We start from the raw sequence: 18,554 nt of genomic DNA, 5'->3' as shown, positions 1-18,554 counted from the left end.
GTAGTATATTGGCAACGTAATCCTCTAAGTACTGAGGTGTCTGCCGTCTACGCTGCGGGCGATCTACTTTAGGAGAACCGTTTTGTGGAGTGTTCATCATAGGCCATGTCAATATTAATACCACTATATTAATATTACACTAGTTACCCTCCGGCTCGAAGGACCAATTGTAACTGAGGGGTACAATTCCCTGACTGTATTGATAAGTATGGTATCATTAAACCACTACCGCTTTATGTACTTTAATTACTGGCCATACAGTACATGATATCTAAATATAATGAACACTTCCCACAATGAACCGGTTCTACACAAAGTTGTCTTTAAGTATTTATTGCAGCAAAAGGTACATAATACTTCTCTATTATACTTTGAATGCACTTGTAAGGCAAAGGAATGTGCGTAGGCAAATCAACAATGAATGTCCATTCTCTGGTTACGCAGGAGGTAATTATACAACCTGAATCTTAGGGAATTATATCTATGGTACACTAGTAATATATAGCGGGAGATACTGGAAGGGTCCCCCTGGTTGTAAGCCAGCAGGGGTAGAGGATCTGTCGGTAGTAGAGAGTCTGGTCAACGATGACTAAGGAGACTCCAAGTACAGGAGACGGTGCAATAGCCTCTTGATCCACAGACGAATACAGCTGTTCTCCGTAGACTGTAGCTCCACAGTGAAGAAAGCTAGCCGGCCTCAGGCTCTCTGAGGCGCCGACTCGACTTGGCTCCTCGCGGGGTAAATCCAACACGTGTAAGCGTCGGCGATTCTCCGCTCCATAAATCACAGGACCAAAGCAAATATAATCCAGCCGCAAAGGGCTATGTAGTCGTCGGGTAGATTAATCCAGTGTACATGTCCACACGGTTCTCGTCTAGGTCTCCTCGGGTGAAAGCGCCATGAAAGCAGCCCAGCCTGGATAAGAACTCTAGCTAATACGAGGAAGCGTTGGTGATGCTGGTCACTGTAGAACTTTAGCCGCACGATACACTATACACAAATAGACTATTACTGACTTAATAGAAATATGTCGCACTCGACGGTATAGCGCCAAACTCTGACAATTCAGTTATTAATTCGCATGCGGTCTCAATGCTCTATTCTGGGGCCAAACAGGCCATACTTCACTGCACGTTGTATCGTGGGTGAGGCTTCAACTTATTGGGTAACTCTTGACTTCTGACTAAGCAAGACTAAGTGCTTCTGTATTCACCTGCGCCGTATTTATATGCACGGTGAACAAACTAGTGCCAGCCTCATTTCTGTCTCGTAGCCCTGGGCAAGGCCGGGCATGTTCAGACATGTCTTGACGGTGACTTTGAACCTGACTCCGGAGGCACGGCTCTGGCGCCTGTGGACCGCTGTCCAATAGGAGAATGAAATATTATGGTCTGGGCTAAAGGGGTATTCCGTGTATATGTACAAGGAATATACAAGGGATATCAAACGATATACAAATACTATGCAATATATATCAATAAATAAATATATATATTCGGTTTAATCTGATCCTTTGTAACAACTGCTATTAGCATAATGTTTAACTGGTGGTATGGTATGGCTACTGCTATTAGCATAATGTTTAACTGGTGGTATGGTATGACTACTGCTATTAGCATAATATTTAACTGGTGGTATGGTATAACTACTGCTATTAGCATAATGTTTAACTGATGGTATAATTACTGCTATTAGCATAATGTTTAACTGATGGTATAACTACTGCTATTAGCATCATGTTTAACTGGTGGTATGGTATAACTACTGCTACTAACATAATGTTTAACTGGTGGTATGGTATAACTACTGATACTAACATAATGTTTAACTGGTGGTATGGTATAACTACTGCTACTAACATAATGTTTAACTGGTGGCATGGTATAACTACTGCTATTAGCATAATGTTTAACTGATGGTATAACTACTGCTATTAGCATAATGTTTAACTGGTGGTATGGTATGGCTACTGCTATTAGCATAATGTTTAACTGGTGGTATGTTGTACAATAAAGACCAAGCATGGCTTTGTCAGTATTCCAATGTACAGCCCCACCCAACCCCACCCCACCTACCCAACCTCCTCCAATGTACAGTTTCCATGTCAAATGTATGTCAGTATTCCAATGTACAGTGTGTCCCCCCCCCCTACCAACCCCCCCCCCCCCCCCCCCCCCCCCCACCTCCAATGTACAGCCCCACCCCACCTACCCAACCTCCCCCAATGCACAGTTTCTATGTCAAATGTATATACTCTTCTTCTGGATTTTTTTAGTATCACAAACAGTACTGTATTTGAAAATCTGGTATGTCATAAATGTATAGATGTAGCAGTACTGTCTATCTGTATGTCATGTGTGTCATATGATGAATTGAAAATGGGGGACCCTGATGGAAACAAGACGAAAGTCTTTCTCAGGTCTGCATCCTCTTAACAATTGTATGTATTGAGCTGTACTGTACTGTACCCATTCTGCAATCTGTTAATAAACTTTTCAATCAATCAATCAATGATATGGCTACTGCTATTAGCATAATGTTTAACTGGTGGTATGGTATGACTACTGCTATTAGCATAATATTTAACTGGTGGTATGGTATAACTACTGCTACTAACATAATGTTTAACTGGTGGCATGGTATAACTACTGCTATTAGCATAATGTTTAACTGGTGGTATAACTACTGCTATTAGCATAATGTTTAACTGGTGGTATGGTATGGCTACTGCTATTAGCATAATGTTTAACTGGTGGTATGGTATGGCTACTGCTATTAGCATAATGTTTAACTGGTGGTATGGTATGGCTACTGCTATTAGCATAATATTTAACTGGTGGTATGGTATAACTACTGCTATTAGCATCATGTTTAACTGGTGGTATGGCTATTGATATTAGCATAATGTTTAACTGGTGGTATGCAGGGCTCTGCAGTGCGACCATTTCACTCACATTTGCCCCTAAAAATAGATTTGTGCAAACCAGAAAAATCATTTAGGAGCACAGTGTGCGAGTAATAGCTTTGCGTAGTGGGCGTGTCAACGTGCAATTGTCCTTTCATAACAGACACAGAGCGGACCTTAAATTTGAGAAGCTATGACATCTAGCTATTCAGCCCTGCGTTCGACAGCTCTGTGATTATATACATTTCAACAGCGTCAAAATATTCATTTAAATTATAATTAATTAAAGAATTGTATAAAGAATTGTCCATGTTCTGTCATCTAGTAATAATACATTCCATTACCTTTCCTATCAGTATCAAATTCAAACTGTTGCTATCGTGACAACACTACAACATAGAAAAGCAGCTGGACAACCCATATCCTTTGAGTCTAGTAGGCATGGGCTAATGTGTGATGTTGGTGTTGGTGCTATTTGGCTATTGCACAGATGTGCATTCCTTAGTATGCACACGCACAGTATAATATGCATGTAATAAATAGTTTGAAATATGTTCACTGTGCTCCTAAATTTCTGTCTGCTCCTAAATCTCTCATTTAGGAGCACATGTGCTCCTTGGGAAAAAAGTTAGTGTAGAGCCCTGGTATGACTACTGCTACTAGCATACTGTTTAACTGGTGGTATGACTACTGCTAATAGCATAATGTTTAACTGGTGGTATGGTATGACTACTGCTCAAGTCATAGGTATTGAGTCTTGGTATCGAGTCTTGGGTCTTGGTATCGAGTCTTGGTATCGAGACTTGGGTCTTGGTATTGAGTCTTGGTATCGAGTCTTGGGTCTTGGTATTGAGTCTTGGTATAGAGTCTTGGGTCTTGGTATCGAGTGTTGGTACCGAGTCTTGGTATTGAGTGTGTGTGTTTGGTGTGGCTACAGCGTACCTGGTTGTTGCATTAGAAACAATGTGGGTGTCGTCCCTGACGCAGCACTGACATTATGAAGCGCTGTTGTCTTCAGCTGTTGCTCCAACTGTCCCAGCTTGTCTCTCAGAGCCTGGTTCTCCTTCAGCACGGTGGAGTACAACTCTCTGAACACTCTGCTGATTTTAGGGACTGCCTCCCTCGCCATCGCGTCCATGAGGCCAGTAACCTAAAAGGCAAAGAGGCCAGAGGTCAGTAACCTAAAGGTAAAGAGGCCAGTAGCATAAAGGTAAAGAGGCCAGAGGTCAGTAACCTAAAGGTAAAGAGGCCAGTAACGATTTTACTATTCTTTTTTCCCCCATATAGCAATCGGATAATATGTTAAGGAAAACTTTTCAGGAAAAAATGGTAGGGGCTAGAAATGTTGACTGAATAAATTATTTGCACCAAATGATTGCATGGATGAGCATGCGGCTGCCATTCTTAAAATAAATCAAAATAGATGATGTTCTTGTATCACATACTGTATGTCTTACACTAATTGTCACTTATACACCAGTATATCTCCCAGAAATTATGTAAAAAGCTGTTTTGTCTGTATTCTTAATCTTATTTTAGAGTTCGTCATTTCCTGGACTGCATTTATATAGCTTTTATCCAAAGTGCTTTACAACTTATGCCTCACATTCACCCATTCACCCACACACCAATGGCGGAGGCAACCATACAAGGTGGCAACTTGCTCTTCGGGAGCAGTTAGGGGTTAAGTGTCTTGCTTAAGGACACTTGGATACACTGCTTTGAGGAGCCGGAATGGAACCAAACCGGGAACCTTCAAATTACCCGACAACCGCTCTACCACCTGAGCCACTGTTGCCCCATAAGTGATGCCTAAATCACAGCTTATAAACTTGTACATGCCAAGGACCCCTAAATTGACACGTAATAGGACATGGACTTTGAGATGCCCACCTGAGAAGATATTTGTGGTTAGATGTTATTTAGACCAACATTACCAATCTGATATTCATACACATCATATTATTATTAATAATAATTAATAACAATAATGTATTAGATTTATATAGTGCCTTTCAAGGAACCCAAGGCACTCAACAGAAAAGGGGGACAAACTAAGGGGAAGGAAATCAGAAGGACAGGAGGGAAGTCAGAGTCATTAATAAATTGTGCTACCATCTAGAATAGAAAATAGTAATGTCCGATATTATCGGCCTACCGATATTATCGGCCAATATCGGCATTAAAATGTGATATCGGAAAATATCGGTATCGGGTTTAAAAAATTAAATAATAAAAAAAGTATTTCTTTTTACATTTCTAGAACCTTTATTTACCCAGGCAAGCAAGTAAGAACAAATTCAGATTTTATTTATTGTCAAAGGTATGCATAATGTTGTGTTAATTCCACAACAAGAGATATGTAATGTTAATTACCTGAAATTATTCCGTTTTTTGGGGGGGAAACCCTGCATATATCGGTATCGTTGATATCGGTTGATATCGGTATCGGAAATTAAGAGTTGGACAATATCGGTATATCGGTATCTGTAAAAAAGCCAATATCGAGCATCCCTAGAAAATACTGGTGTAATCAAGCTATTTCACATAGCTTGATTACCCCCTGGACATGCCTGGTTAATGCTATGCAGGTATTTACAGACAGATGTGGATATTGATAAATGTATACGTTAGGTATAAATAAGTTTATATATACGGTATATACAGCATTATTGTACATGTTATCATACATTTATGTGGGTATATGCAGGTTTATATAATGACACCTGAAAAGACAGAGAAGAGAAAAAGGTTACTGAATAATAAACGTTTGTTATGTTACAACTTATTATTACGTTAGATGTTGAGTTTTTCTGCTCACCTTTAGTTTCTTTGCAGTGTTGTTTCCCAAGGACTTCGTGATGATGGCAACGACCGACGTGATGGCGACCAGCACAATCAGCCTGGTCTCACAGTCAAAAGTCCTGCTAGCTGCCGTTTCATCCATGGCCATGGCTGTTACCAAACACTGTCGGTAGTCGAACACAATTATTAAACGTTACTTGTTAATTTAACGTCAGCGGGTGTGGTTCAATAATAATAAACTTTATAACTTCATTTGTATAGCACCTTTCATACAAGTATTGACATCCTACTTTGCTGACTTCTCAAAGTCTGTGAAAAAGAGTCTCAACTCGTATAACTCAAACAGAGTTCTAAATGTTAATTTAATGCCAGATGGAACTTTAACTGGGAAAGTCCAGGCCTCAATGAAAAAGAAGAGCTACGAGGAGGGTGTTAGCAATAAAGCTAGCTAGTTAGCTGCCTGCCTGCCGTACCGGATAACATTAGCTAGTGTTTATTAGCCATGTTAGAAAAAGTGGTTAGTTGACAACGTAATTGATTGAAAACTTTATTAACAGATTGCAGAATGGGTACAATACAGTACAGCTCAATACTAACAACTGCTAAGAGGATGAAGACCAGAAAAATACTTTCGTCTTGTTTACATAAGGGTCCTCCATTTTCAATTCATCAAGACATTTATGACATAAAAGACATTTACCGGGGCCAGTTTCTAATTGCAGCCACCCGTAGGTGCTCTTTGAGAGCGGTTTTGAAGGAGGGTAGGGATTCAATTAATTTTTACGGCTGTGGGTAGGGCGTTCCACATTATTGTGGCATAATTGCGAAACATCTTTAGTCCCTTGTTTGAGCCGAATCTGGGTTGAACCTGAACCTGGAACTCCCTCTGGTGTTGTGGTCGTGGACTTCACTGACCTTTAGGAAGTATTTCGACAGGTAAATGGGTATCTTAGTGGTGTAGTGTATCTTGTAGACCAAGCCCATTGCCAGTTGCTGTACACTGTCATCTACTCTAAGCCATCCTAGATTGTCATAATGGGCAGGGGTAAGGTGGGTGTTAGGAGTAAGGCCAAGCAGTAGTCTGACCAGTTTGTTTTGTGATAAAATCAAATCAAATTTATTTGTAAGGCCCGACAACACACGTTAATGTCCCCATGGGCCGTACACGTCTTCTTTAAACAAGTCAAGAAGAAACATCACAATAAGTCAAGAACAAAACAAGAACACCATAAATGCAAATTAAATAATTGAGGTGCTTTGGTACCATGAGGTGCAAGCATAGTCGTAGAACCCTTGAATGAGTGCTCCTGTTAGAGTCTTCAAGGTATTCTTATTTACCAGAGATCATGTACAAAAATCTTGTTCGTTGGTTGACTTTTTTGATTACATTGGTTGCCATTTTGTCACAGGAAAGATTTTCCTCTAGGATGGAACCCAGGTAGGTAAATTCATCTTTCCTTGTGATAATATTGTCACCCACTGTAACGGAGAAGCGGTTGGCCTTGCAGAGTTTGCCATTTGATCCAAAGAGAATGGATTCCGTTTTACCCAGGTGTAATAATAGTTACAAAGTAGTATAATATATAGGGGCGGCTAGGTGGCACAGCGGAGATTGCGCTCGTCACCAATGCAAGAGACTCCGGTCTCGAATCCGGGTGTCAGCATTGCCTTCGGCTTGGGCCAGCCGTCATACTAACTCAATTGGCAGAGTTAGAGGGTGGAAAAGGGTGGGTGGGGATTTGGACGTTGTGGACAGCGACTCCTACAGGTCGATTGGGGGACGCCTGCACAGCAGAGACAGGAAGTAGCGGGGGTAGTGTGAGCCTCCCATGCGTTACACCTCGCCACTGAGAGTCCGCGCTGGCAGGTGAAAAGATGTGACAGGCTGCCTCCTCGTGTACCGGAGGGGACACGTGATGCAGGCTTCTATCCTCCCTACAACCGGGGCATAGTCGAGCAACGTTCAAGACAGGGGAGGGGAGAAAAAATGGAAAAAAAAAAAAAAGTAGTTTAATCAACGCCAACAAAGTAATGTCACGTCTTTACATTACGTCGCATTGATCTGAGTTTGACAGTTCAGGAGATATTTCTGACATTTCTATAACATACATTGAGCGAGTACAGATGATGAGGGGCAGAGATTTATTTAGTTTTTCTGTTCTTCAACTCTCCCTCTGTAAATTAGTAAGTATCCTTGTTATTAGGGATGTCCAATATTATCGGCCTACCGATATTATCGGCCGATATCGGCATTAAAATGTGAATCGGAAAATATCGGTATCGGTTTTAATGTTTTTTTTACATTTCTATAACCTTTATTTACCCAGGCAAGCAAGTAAGAACAAATTCTGATTTTATTTATTGTCAAAAGTATGCATAATGTTAATTCCACAACAAGAGATATGTAATGTTAATTACCTGAAATTATTCCATTTTTGGGGGGGGGGGGGGGAACCCTGCATATATCGGTATCGGTTGATATCGGTATCGGAAATTAAGAGTTGGACAATATCGGTATCGGTAAAAAAGCCAATATCGAGCATCCCTACTTGTTATTAATTTATATACATAACTTGTGAAAAGTAATTTTTATTTATGTAACTACTACATTGTCAAGGACGTGTTGGCCTATGGACTAGCAAGCTGATATGATCTATAGGCTCTCAAAACAGCTAGGTACAGGAACAAGTTGCAGTCACAAGCTGATGACATGTAATTTGCATAAATTAGGAACAGTAACGGTCCTAGTATGCTTCCTTGTGGAACACCACAGCTCACTGGGAGGGCGGGGGGCAGTGTACCGTTCACCTCCACCATCTGTTCTCTCCCCTCCAGGTAGGAGTGCATCCAGCTCACTGATGAACTATCAAAACCAATTGCTTTTAGCTTATCAATCAGAATGGAGTGATTGACAGTGTCGAAAGCCTTTTGGAGGTCCAGCATGACCATGCCGCAGTATTTGCCCGCGTCCACCTCGTGTTTGATGTGGTCGTTCAAATAGAGAAGGCATGTGTCAGTGGAATGGGATGTTCTGAAGCCAGATTGGAATTCGTAGATTAGCTTTTTTTCCGCAAGGTACTTTTCGACCTGTTCGTAGACTATTTTTTACATAACTTTCGAGATGGAGGTAAGAATAGAAACAGGGCGGTAGTTGCCTCGGTCTAATTTGCTGTCTTTTTTGTGTAGGATTATAGGAGAGGACAGCAGGAGACATACACACCACCACTGAGGATAAACGGGGCTACCGTGGACAGGGTGAGCAGCTTTAAGTACCTGGGGGTCCACATCTCAGAGGATCTGACATGGACAACACACATAGACTCAGTCGTAAAAAAGGCGAAGCAGCGCCTCTACCACCTGAGACAGTTAAGGAAGTTCAGAGTATCTGGGAAGATACTCCAGTCCTTCTACTCCGGAGCAGTAGAGAGCATCTTGACTGGAAACACTGCCTGGTATGGAAACAGCACGGCACAGGACAAGAAGGCCCTACAGAGAGTGGTGCGCTCAGCCGAGTGTACCATGGGTATTGCACTACCACCCCTGCAGGTTCTATACAACAAGAGGTGCAAATCCAGAGCCTGCAGAATAATGAAAGACCCTCACCACCCCAACAACAGCCTGTTCATGCTGCTGAGGTCAGGCAGACGCCTGCGAACACCAGCTACTAGGACAGAGAGACTTCGGCTCAGCTTCTTCCCCCAGGCCATCAGAGCCTTGAACACTGAACTCTCCACACACAAGCACACATGAGCACACACACTAGCAGCCACTTTAACATGAGCAAGCACACACTCATGCTGCACATGCTCACACTTATGGCCACTTTACAAAAGGAAAGGTCACTTTAAGAATAGTATAGTATAACTTGAGATTGTATAATATAGCATGTACATAAAGACCCAGTGCCTCATCCGTAGCTAACAGTGTATTGCACTACCACAGGACCTAGCATGTCCTACCATGCTCTGTAAATAACTCATGTACATATACCGATATGCCCTACTCCGTTTACTTGTTTTATTGCACAATGTCGTTCTATTGGATTCTATTATATATTATTACTATTGTATTTGCACATTGTTGCGGGCAAGACCACCCGCATTTCATTGATTACGCGTATGCCGTGACAAATAAAACTCTTGACTTGACTTGTAGGGGGATCACTCTCGCAATTTTGAAATCTTTGGAGACGTGTCCCTGTTTTATGGAGAGGTTTATTATGTGTGTGATGATTGGGGTGATGGTGGCTGCTGAGCAGGGACGTGCACAGGACTTTAGAGGGGCAGGTGCTCAAAGGCTGAAAAGGGCACTATACCTGTGTGTGTGTATTAACCGAGCGCGCCATGTGCACAAGCCAGATTTTTAAGGGCCCTTTTCGGGCGGGGGGGGCCCCTTTTTATGCTTTTTGGGGGGTTTTGTTGATCAAATATTAAATATTGAACTATAATAATCAGTGCAGGAGCTCACTTATCCTTGAAAGACACTTTTATCACTGACTTAAAAGGCCCATACATCTCCATAAATGTTCAGGGGGGAGGGAATAAGTGCTTACCCTACAGACCCCAAGAAGTGCTGTATATTCTGTATTGTTTAATATGCATTTTTTATTCCAATCCCGATTTGTATTTGAGATTCCCAAATCCCATCGGACTTGACTTCTTCGTGTCCCTCAGTGAGTGTAATACCAGCATTCAACTGTATGGGCCACAGCGGTTTCTATCATCATCATCATCAGCACCCACGGTATGCATAAAATATATAGGTCCACGGAGAGGCACGCTGAGGAGGCCGTGCAAACTGCAATGGAATATGGGGCATCTCTCTCTCTTTACCTAATATTTTGATTCTATCCTGACATTTTTCAGTTGGAAGGGCAGTCTATGAGTAATGAAAAAAAAAACAAAAAAAAAACAAAAGAAAAATTGTTCTTCCAAAAAGGGCAATTTTTTTATGAGGCTCAAAAAGGCAGGTGCTCAAGCACCCCTTGGGCTCTATGTGTGCACGTGCCTGCTGCTGAGTCTGAGAAATTTGGAGGGGATATTGTCATGGCCAGTGGCCTTGGAGGGCAGTTGTTACCATTTCGAGTTTGAAATCGTCTTTGCGAACCCCTAGGTTTTTGTAGAAGGCTAGGATGTGTTCTAGTTTCAAGTTTGTTTATTATTTGTCACAATAAAATACAGAATACTTTACGATGAAATGCTTGTTTCTGTATGAGCCCCTGAGAGTGTGCTTCATACAGTAAACATTTTTAAAAAGTAAGGAAAAAAAGTCATTAAGAAGTAGGTAAAAAAGTGAGACGCTGGGTTCGAGCCCAGCTCTCCACATTGTTTTCAGTTTGGCTGGTCGTCCGTACTAATACAATTGGCAGTATTAGGGGGAGGGAAAACTGAGGGGTGGGGATCGGACGTTGTGGACAGCGACTCCTACAGGTCGGTTGGTGCGCCTGCGCAGTAGAATCAAGAAGCAATGGGGGCGGCGCCCCTCCAAAGCGCAGACCCCTGACGCTGAAAGATCGCGCCGCGCAGGTGAAAAGATGCGATGGCTGCTACCTCGAGTATCGGAGGGGACTCGTGCTATGTATGGCTTCGTCCACATTGCAGCCGGCTTGTGGGAGGCATGAAACAGCGTTCGAGACAGGGGAGGGTTGAATTGGACGATACGAAATTGGGATGGGAGAAAAATAGAAAATGGGAGAAAAAGTGGATAAAAAAAAAAGAAGTAGGTAAAAAAGTAAGAAAAGGAATGTTCAATATAGATATATACAATACAGAGTCAAATGGGTAACAGTGAGGTACAATACATAAATGAGGTACAAAACTTAGGGTAAGGTGCAAATGAGGTATGAATGTATTGCAATCTCTATTAAAGTGTCTAAAGTGAGTAAAGTGGGTGTTAAGGTTTAAAGTGAGTGTGTACATGTGGATGTGTGTGCCGCGAGTATAGATGATGGGTTGTTACATAGTGTCATTGTCATTGAGCATCCTGATGGCCTGATGGCCTACACCAAAATGCCCAGAGTGGGAGGGTAGTTTATTAACCAGTGTTGTGGCTGTTTGTAAAGAAGATGTTTAAGTGATTGGCCACCCCCCTCAGTTTTATCATCGACAAAAGAATTGTTTGCAGATTTGATCATGGTATTTACATCGTTTCTTAGCCTGTTTCTTTTGTTGTCTGGGTTTCACCACGTGGGCTTGGAGATCACAGTTTTATTTATTTTTTTATCTTTTTTCCCCTCCTTTTTTCCGATTTTTCTCCCATCCCACTGTTAGTCGTTATGCCAATTCCCAACCCCCTTCCTGGTTGTTGCGCACCCCCCCCCCCCCCTACTGTTGGTCCGGGAGGCCGGAGACTGTCACATGCTTTCCTACCGACACATGTGCAGCCAGCCTGCAGCCAGCCTGGCAGCGCAGATTCTCACCAGAGAGTGTAACGTGTGGAAGGTCACACTACCTTTCTCCAGATCCTACCCTCGCTGTGCAGGCGCCCCGACCGAACTGTAGGGGTCGCTGTCCACAACGCCCAGGACCCACCCACGGCTTCCCTCCCCCTAACTCAGCCAAACGAGTTAGTATAGCGATCAGCCCAAGCCAAGGCAATGCCGACTCTCCGGGAGTCGAGACCGCAGCCTCTTGCATTGGTGACGAGCACAATCTCCGCTACGCCACCTGACCGCCCTGGAGATCACTGTTGAAGCTTTTGGTAAGCTTTGACTGACTTTTATGAAGTTCAGAGCATTTTTTGTCTCTGGTTTTCATAGCGGTCAGTATGTCCGGATGCATCCATGGCTCAGCGTGATTTTTAACCCTGGTGGTTCTCAGGGGGGCCATGTTGTTTAGTATTGATGAGAATTTGGTTTTGAAGCCAAGCCATGTTTCTTCAACTAGTGTACCACTGAGCTCATCTGAGCAGTCCAGGCTCTCCAGTTCTTGGTTAACCCTTTCACTGCCACACGACATTAGGTTAACCCGTCGGTAGTGTGATAGTAAAGGGTTAACCTTCTGTCGTGTGGCAGTGAAAGGGTTAAAGGCCTCACTAGAGTAGGTTTTAAGGTCCCTAGATGACTGTTTTGTGACAGCCAGCCTTTTGTTTTCGTTTTTTGCGGATATAGAATAGAATAGAATAGAATAGAAATACTTTAATCATCCTGAGGGAAATTTGGCACTACAAATCGCTCACAGTAAACATTTAGGTAGACAAAACAAATCATGAATACGAATAACAAAAAATTGCCTAAGAATAAGGACTAAAATAAGCCTAAGAATAACATAATAATAAACTACAGTCCGGGATTCACATTTCACATTTCCTCTGTTATGTATGTACAATCTAATATAAAATATACAGTAACAAATACAGAGATCTACATTAAGTGTACAGTACGTGTAATATTAACAATGTTGTTTTAAATGTAAAAGTCCAGGAGGATGGTACTGTCACTCTGTGCTCAGTGATGCAGTGAGGCACAGAGATGCATTGTAAAGTCTGATGGCTGTCGGAATGAAGGACTTCCTGTGCCGTTCAGTGCTACATTTTGGGAGTGTTAGTCTAGCACTGAACATGCTCCTCCTGTCGGCCAAGTCTGTGTAGTGGGTGGGAGGGGTTTTCCCTGATGGCATGGAGCTTAGCAAGGCTCCTCCTCTCCGCCACCACCGCTAGAGAGTCCAGCTCCACCCCTACCACGTTACTGGCCTTCCTGACCAGCTTATCCAGCCTGTTTGCGTCCCCTGCTCTCAGTCCGCTGCCCCAGCAGGTCACAGCGTACAAGAAAGCGCCCGCCACCACCGACTCGTAGAACATTCACTCGCCATTCCATACAGTCTGCAGGCTAGTGGTAGCCAGCAGTGAGTGAGCCAGCAGTGAGTGAGCATTCCCCACAGTAAACTAGCCCAGTTCAAGAGGTAGGCGATACGGCCACCTATCGGGATTCGATCGTCATTTCAATTCCAATTCAAACAGAGCTCACACAAGAAGGTCCCTCCAACTTAAAAAAAACAACTTCTATGATCAGATGTGTTGTTTAGCTATATATACAGTACAGTGTTTCCCCTACCATTGCCAACGGGACCCCCCGCCCCCCCTGAAAAAACGATAATAAAAAAGAATTCTAAAAAAATAAGATTTTATTTTATTTTTTATAAAGTTTGCTTTAATCACAGTAACGTTGGCGAGCTAGCAAAATTATATAAAAACCTAACTGGATAGTTGATATAAGTTGATATATGAACTGGATAGTTCATATATAAGCCATTCTCCCTTTCTGTGTGTGTGCGCGTGTGCCCGTCCCAACTCTGGTCTTTGGAAAGTTTGATATTTACGGAGGAAGGCCAGATAATGTTGATATTTAAACTTAAAAAATTATTATACAGAGAGAGGCTTCAGCAAACTACAAAACGCTGCTGACCGACAAAAGAGAATCCCTCACTGAGGAAAACACAAAGGCCTAACCATCATGTATCACAATGGTGATGTCAGCCAGAGATGGGGAGAAGTATGAACCTTTAAAGGACATCTCTTTGAAATAAATGACATTTTACAGTTTTTTTTCTGATTTCTTTTAAACAAATGATTATTTTGTATTATTTAACTATTTAATTATTATTTCGTTATTGCACTGCACTGGCAGTTGAACTGCATTGAACTGAACTGAATTGAAAAAAAGAAACCTCATAACTGAACTGGCACTGAACATTGAACTACACTGGCACTGTTTGCAGATGTACTGTTATTAAAGTTAGTTAAAAACATAATTTTGTATTGTTTTTTTTTGTTAAATCCAAAAGGAAAAAATATAAAATCAGAGAAATCCAAAAACAGGAAAATTAAAAACTGAGAAATCCGAAAACAAGAAAAGATTAAACAGAATTCATAGGGCCCTAGTTAAGGTGAGTTAATAAATGCACTCTGAAAATCTGCTCCGCTCTGATAAACTGACTCTTTGGTCAGAGCGTCCAGTGTGCACTCTGAGCCCTCAGAACTTCAGAACAACTTGAGTATGCTCGCTCTGACACTGGTTGTAAATAGTTATGAGTGTTGCATGTGCCTCCCTGTATGGTAAATAGTTCATATGTGTGTTGTCACTACTGTATGTATAATTGTAAATAAGTTAATTTATGTGTAATTGTTTCATTTCAGCTCAGTGTAGAGAAATGCACCGATACTAACAACCGCCTTACTGCACGCGGCTATGACGACACTGTTGACACCACGTATCCGTGACACGTGCGCCCCGCGAAAACACTAGTAATTTTGGGGGGCCCTACCACCCCCCCTGAAAAAAATCCTAGGGGAAACACTGCAGTAAGCCTACTAGTTTTAATTTTTGCGTCATTTTACCCTTCATAGTCTAATGAATGATCTTGTGTTAGCATAGGGAATATTACTGTTGTGTCATCCAAACAAAAACACTTTAATTTAGAGGTAATTCACACCACGACCATGTTACTATCACAAGATAGCGACTTAACGATAATTGTTACAAAGGATCAGATTAAACCGAATATATATATTTATTTATTGATATATATTGCATAGTATTTGTATATCGTTTGATATCCCTTGTATATTCCTTGTACATATACACGGAATATCCCTTTAGCCTACTACATACCATAATATTTCATTCTCCTATTGGACAGCGGTCCACCGGCGCCAGGGACCGGCCTCCGGAGTCAGGTTCAAAGTCACCGTCAAGACATGTCTGGACATGCCCGGCCTTGCCCAGGGATACGCGACAGAAATGAGATTGGCACTAGTTTGTTCACCGTGCATATAAATACGGCGCAGGTGAATACAGAAGCACTTAGTCTTAGTCTTACTTAGTCAGAAGTCTAGAGTTACCAATAAGTTGAAGCCTCACCCACGATACAACGTGCGGTGAAGTATGGCCTGTTTGGCCCCAGAATAGAGCATTGAGACCGCGTGCGAATTAATAACTGAATTGTCAGAGTTTGGCGCTATACCGTCGAGTGCGACATATTTCTATTAAGTCAATAATAGTCTATTTGTGTATAGTGTATCGTGCGGTTAAAGTTCTACAGTGACCAGCATCTCCAACGCTTCCTCGTATTAGCTAGAGTTCTTATCCAGGCTGGGCTGACCACATGGCGCTTTCACCCGAGGAGACCTAGACGAGAACCGTATGGACATGTACACTGGATTAATCTACCCGACGACTACATAGCCCTTTGCGGCTGGAATATATTTGCTTTGGTCCTGTGATTTATGGAGCGGATAATCGCCGACGCCTGCACGTGTTGGATTTACCCCGCGAGGAGTCAAGTCGAGTCGGCGCCTCAGAGAGCCTGAGGCCGACTAGCTTTCTTCACTGTGGAGCTACAGTCTACGGAGAACAGCTGTATTCGTCTGTGGATCAAGAGGCTATTGCACCGGCTCCTGTACCTGGAGTCTCCTTAGTCATCGTTGACCAGACTCTCTACTACCGACAGATCTTCTACCCCTGCTGGCTTACAACCAGGGGGACCCTTCCAGTATCTCCCGCTATATTACTAGTGTACCATAGATATAATTCCCTAAGATTCAGGTTGTATAATTACCTCCTGCGTAACCAGAGAATGGACATTCATTGTTGATTTGCCTACGCACATTCCTTTGCCTTACAAGTGCATTCAAAGAATAATGTAAAGTATATTATGTACCTTTTGCTCCATTAAATACTTGATTATACCTTTGTGTGGAACCGATTTCATTGTGGGAAGTGTTCATCATATTCATATATCGTGTACTGTATGGCCAGTAATTAAAGTACATAAAGCGGTAGTGGTTTAATGATACCATACTTATCAATACAGTCAGGGAATTGTACCCCTCAGTTACAATAATGTTATCAGCTCTGGAAACAAGTGATCAATTCTGTTTGGCAAAGAAGGGGGCTAATGTCAGCTAACTATTTGGCTAACTGCAATGCATTTTCTGCTTTGCTGTCCAATGTCCACCAAAACACACACGCACTTCTCACACACACTTTATCATTTTTGCCTCAACGTTATATAGACATGTAACATTATGTAAACTAAGTTTAGCGCTAGCTAACGTTACCCAACTAGTACCTACCGCAGTAACGTTAGCCTAGCTAGTACTACTGGCACTAGCCTGTTTAGCCTGCCTGTTAACTGTTATTGTTCATCATTGAGATCCAACTTACCGTATCAACTTCAACCACCTTCTCTTCTCTTTGTTGTCGGGAGGAAAGCGGTAGTAAGAGACTGTTTTGTTGAAATAATTTCTATTGCTGCAACACGGGACACAGCACTGCACCATTTTACTGCCTTTGAATATCCCGTCTGGAAGCAACAGGACACGGAAGTGGCGTTTTGGAATATGATGACGTAGCACCTAGAGTAGAGGGAGTCGAGAGCATAGATATATATAAAGACATGCAAATACTCACAACATCAGGCTGAGGTTTATCCTGAGACAAGTCCATTGGCAGGTTGTCTTCCGCTCTTCTAGAAGTGGTTGTGCTTCTTGTTGCTACCGGCTAAAATAAACAAAAGTAAAGAAGTTTTGAGTGTCTAAAATGTGCTGTAATAAACAACACATTATTTATTCCTAAACTTGCAGAAAGAAAAACTAAAGTGTGACATTTAATCACATATTTATATATTTGATATATCAATCTTATACACCTGGAATTCTTGTTGGCCAATGATACACATACCCTTTGAAGAGGAGTTGGGAAGTTGAAAATTGTTGGCACAACACCATCTTTAAGCCGGACAGTCTGCCCCGTCCTGTCAAAGTCCTCCCTCCTGAAGTGCTCACTGCAGAGCGTTGTGCTGCCAGAGGAGACAAAACCCTCCCTTCTTAAGGAAAGTTCCCACTGCCTCTTCCTCTCTCCGGTTTTGGGAAACCTTAAAAACGTGAGAAAGGTAGCCAGATATATAAATTATTGTCAACATTTTCCACCCTTCTTTACTTTAACATGGGTAAGGACAAAAATATACACCTAAATTCTCGTATTTTTGGGGTAATTGTATGTTTTGGGGTAATTGTATGTGTGCATCTATGCACTTTAAGAATAAGACAAGCACACTAAAAGAGTTAGAAAAAAAGGTGTCCAAAAGAAACATTCAATGATTGTGTAAACAAATGGCAGCAACATATTCTAAAAAGCCTTGGGTCAACAACAATCTTGCAATACTATTATCTCACATAGCCCCGCTGTTCCTGTGTAGCAGGACCTGTATTGTACATACACCCACTAAGTAACTAATGATTATCCTAATTATAATCATAATATTGTCATTTCTTACACGTGAAAGGTGATCCCACGGGTTCTCGTTTTCAGACTACGCTCATTAGAGCATCCATAGGCTGCACAAAAGGCTGGCATCTTCACTGGTAGGCGTACTTCTGTAAACACAAAGCCATCAATTTCCTGTATCATAATGTAAGATGTTTTTAACAAACCAAACCGCTTGGAAATCATGTGCAACTTAAGTTATGTTAAAAAGAAAGAGCAATGCTGCCTCTCCCACTGATGAAAAATTGCTGGGTAAGGTAAACTTTGTAATACTAGGTCTGACTCACTCACAGCCTCTTGTTATTAGCCAGCTAATAAATACAACCACATCCACAAAGATGGTCATTTAGACAAAATAATAGGCTGTCATAAAATCGGTATTGGTCTCAGGAAAACCTAGCCTAGTATATAATAATTGAAAATCTCGATTGTGGTCTCAGCCTTGATAATAGCAAGTAGCCGTGACACACAACTATGCTGATTGATTTATTGATTGAAAATGTTATTAACCGATTGCAGAATCGGTACAATACAGTACAGCACACAATTGTTAATTAAGGAGATGAAGACCAGAGAAAGAC

General features: G+C 41.9%; 1 protein-coding gene across 1 annotated transcript in view; it reads right to left on the bottom strand.

Annotated features, from left to right (window-relative positions):
* LOC311243765 (uncharacterized protein) overlaps nucleotides 1-18,079 on the bottom strand; it is a 51,835-nt gene extending 33,756 nt beyond the window's left edge. The window contains exons 1-5 of the mRNA XM_084333107.1: nucleotides 17,984-18,079; nucleotides 17,389-17,581; nucleotides 17,119-17,208; nucleotides 5,728-5,874; nucleotides 3,849-4,056 (exon numbers count right to left, since the gene is read on the bottom strand). Coding sequence (XP_084189233.1) covers nucleotides 3,849-4,056; nucleotides 5,728-5,874; nucleotides 17,119-17,208; nucleotides 17,389-17,581; nucleotides 17,984-18,063 — 718 coding nt within the window. The 5' untranslated portion in view covers nucleotides 18,064-18,079. The remainder of the gene's footprint in view (nucleotides 1-3,848; nucleotides 4,057-5,727; nucleotides 5,875-17,118; nucleotides 17,209-17,388; nucleotides 17,582-17,983) is intronic.
* Nucleotides 18,080-18,554: the final 475 nt, after the last annotated feature.

Source organism: Notolepis coatsorum (assembly GCF_963971535.1).
Source record: "Notolepis coatsorum genome assembly, chromosome: 17".
NCBI lineage: Eukaryota > Metazoa > Chordata > Actinopteri > Aulopiformes > Paralepididae > Notolepis > Notolepis coatsorum.
This window is presented reverse-complemented; position numbering and strand designations above follow the sequence as displayed.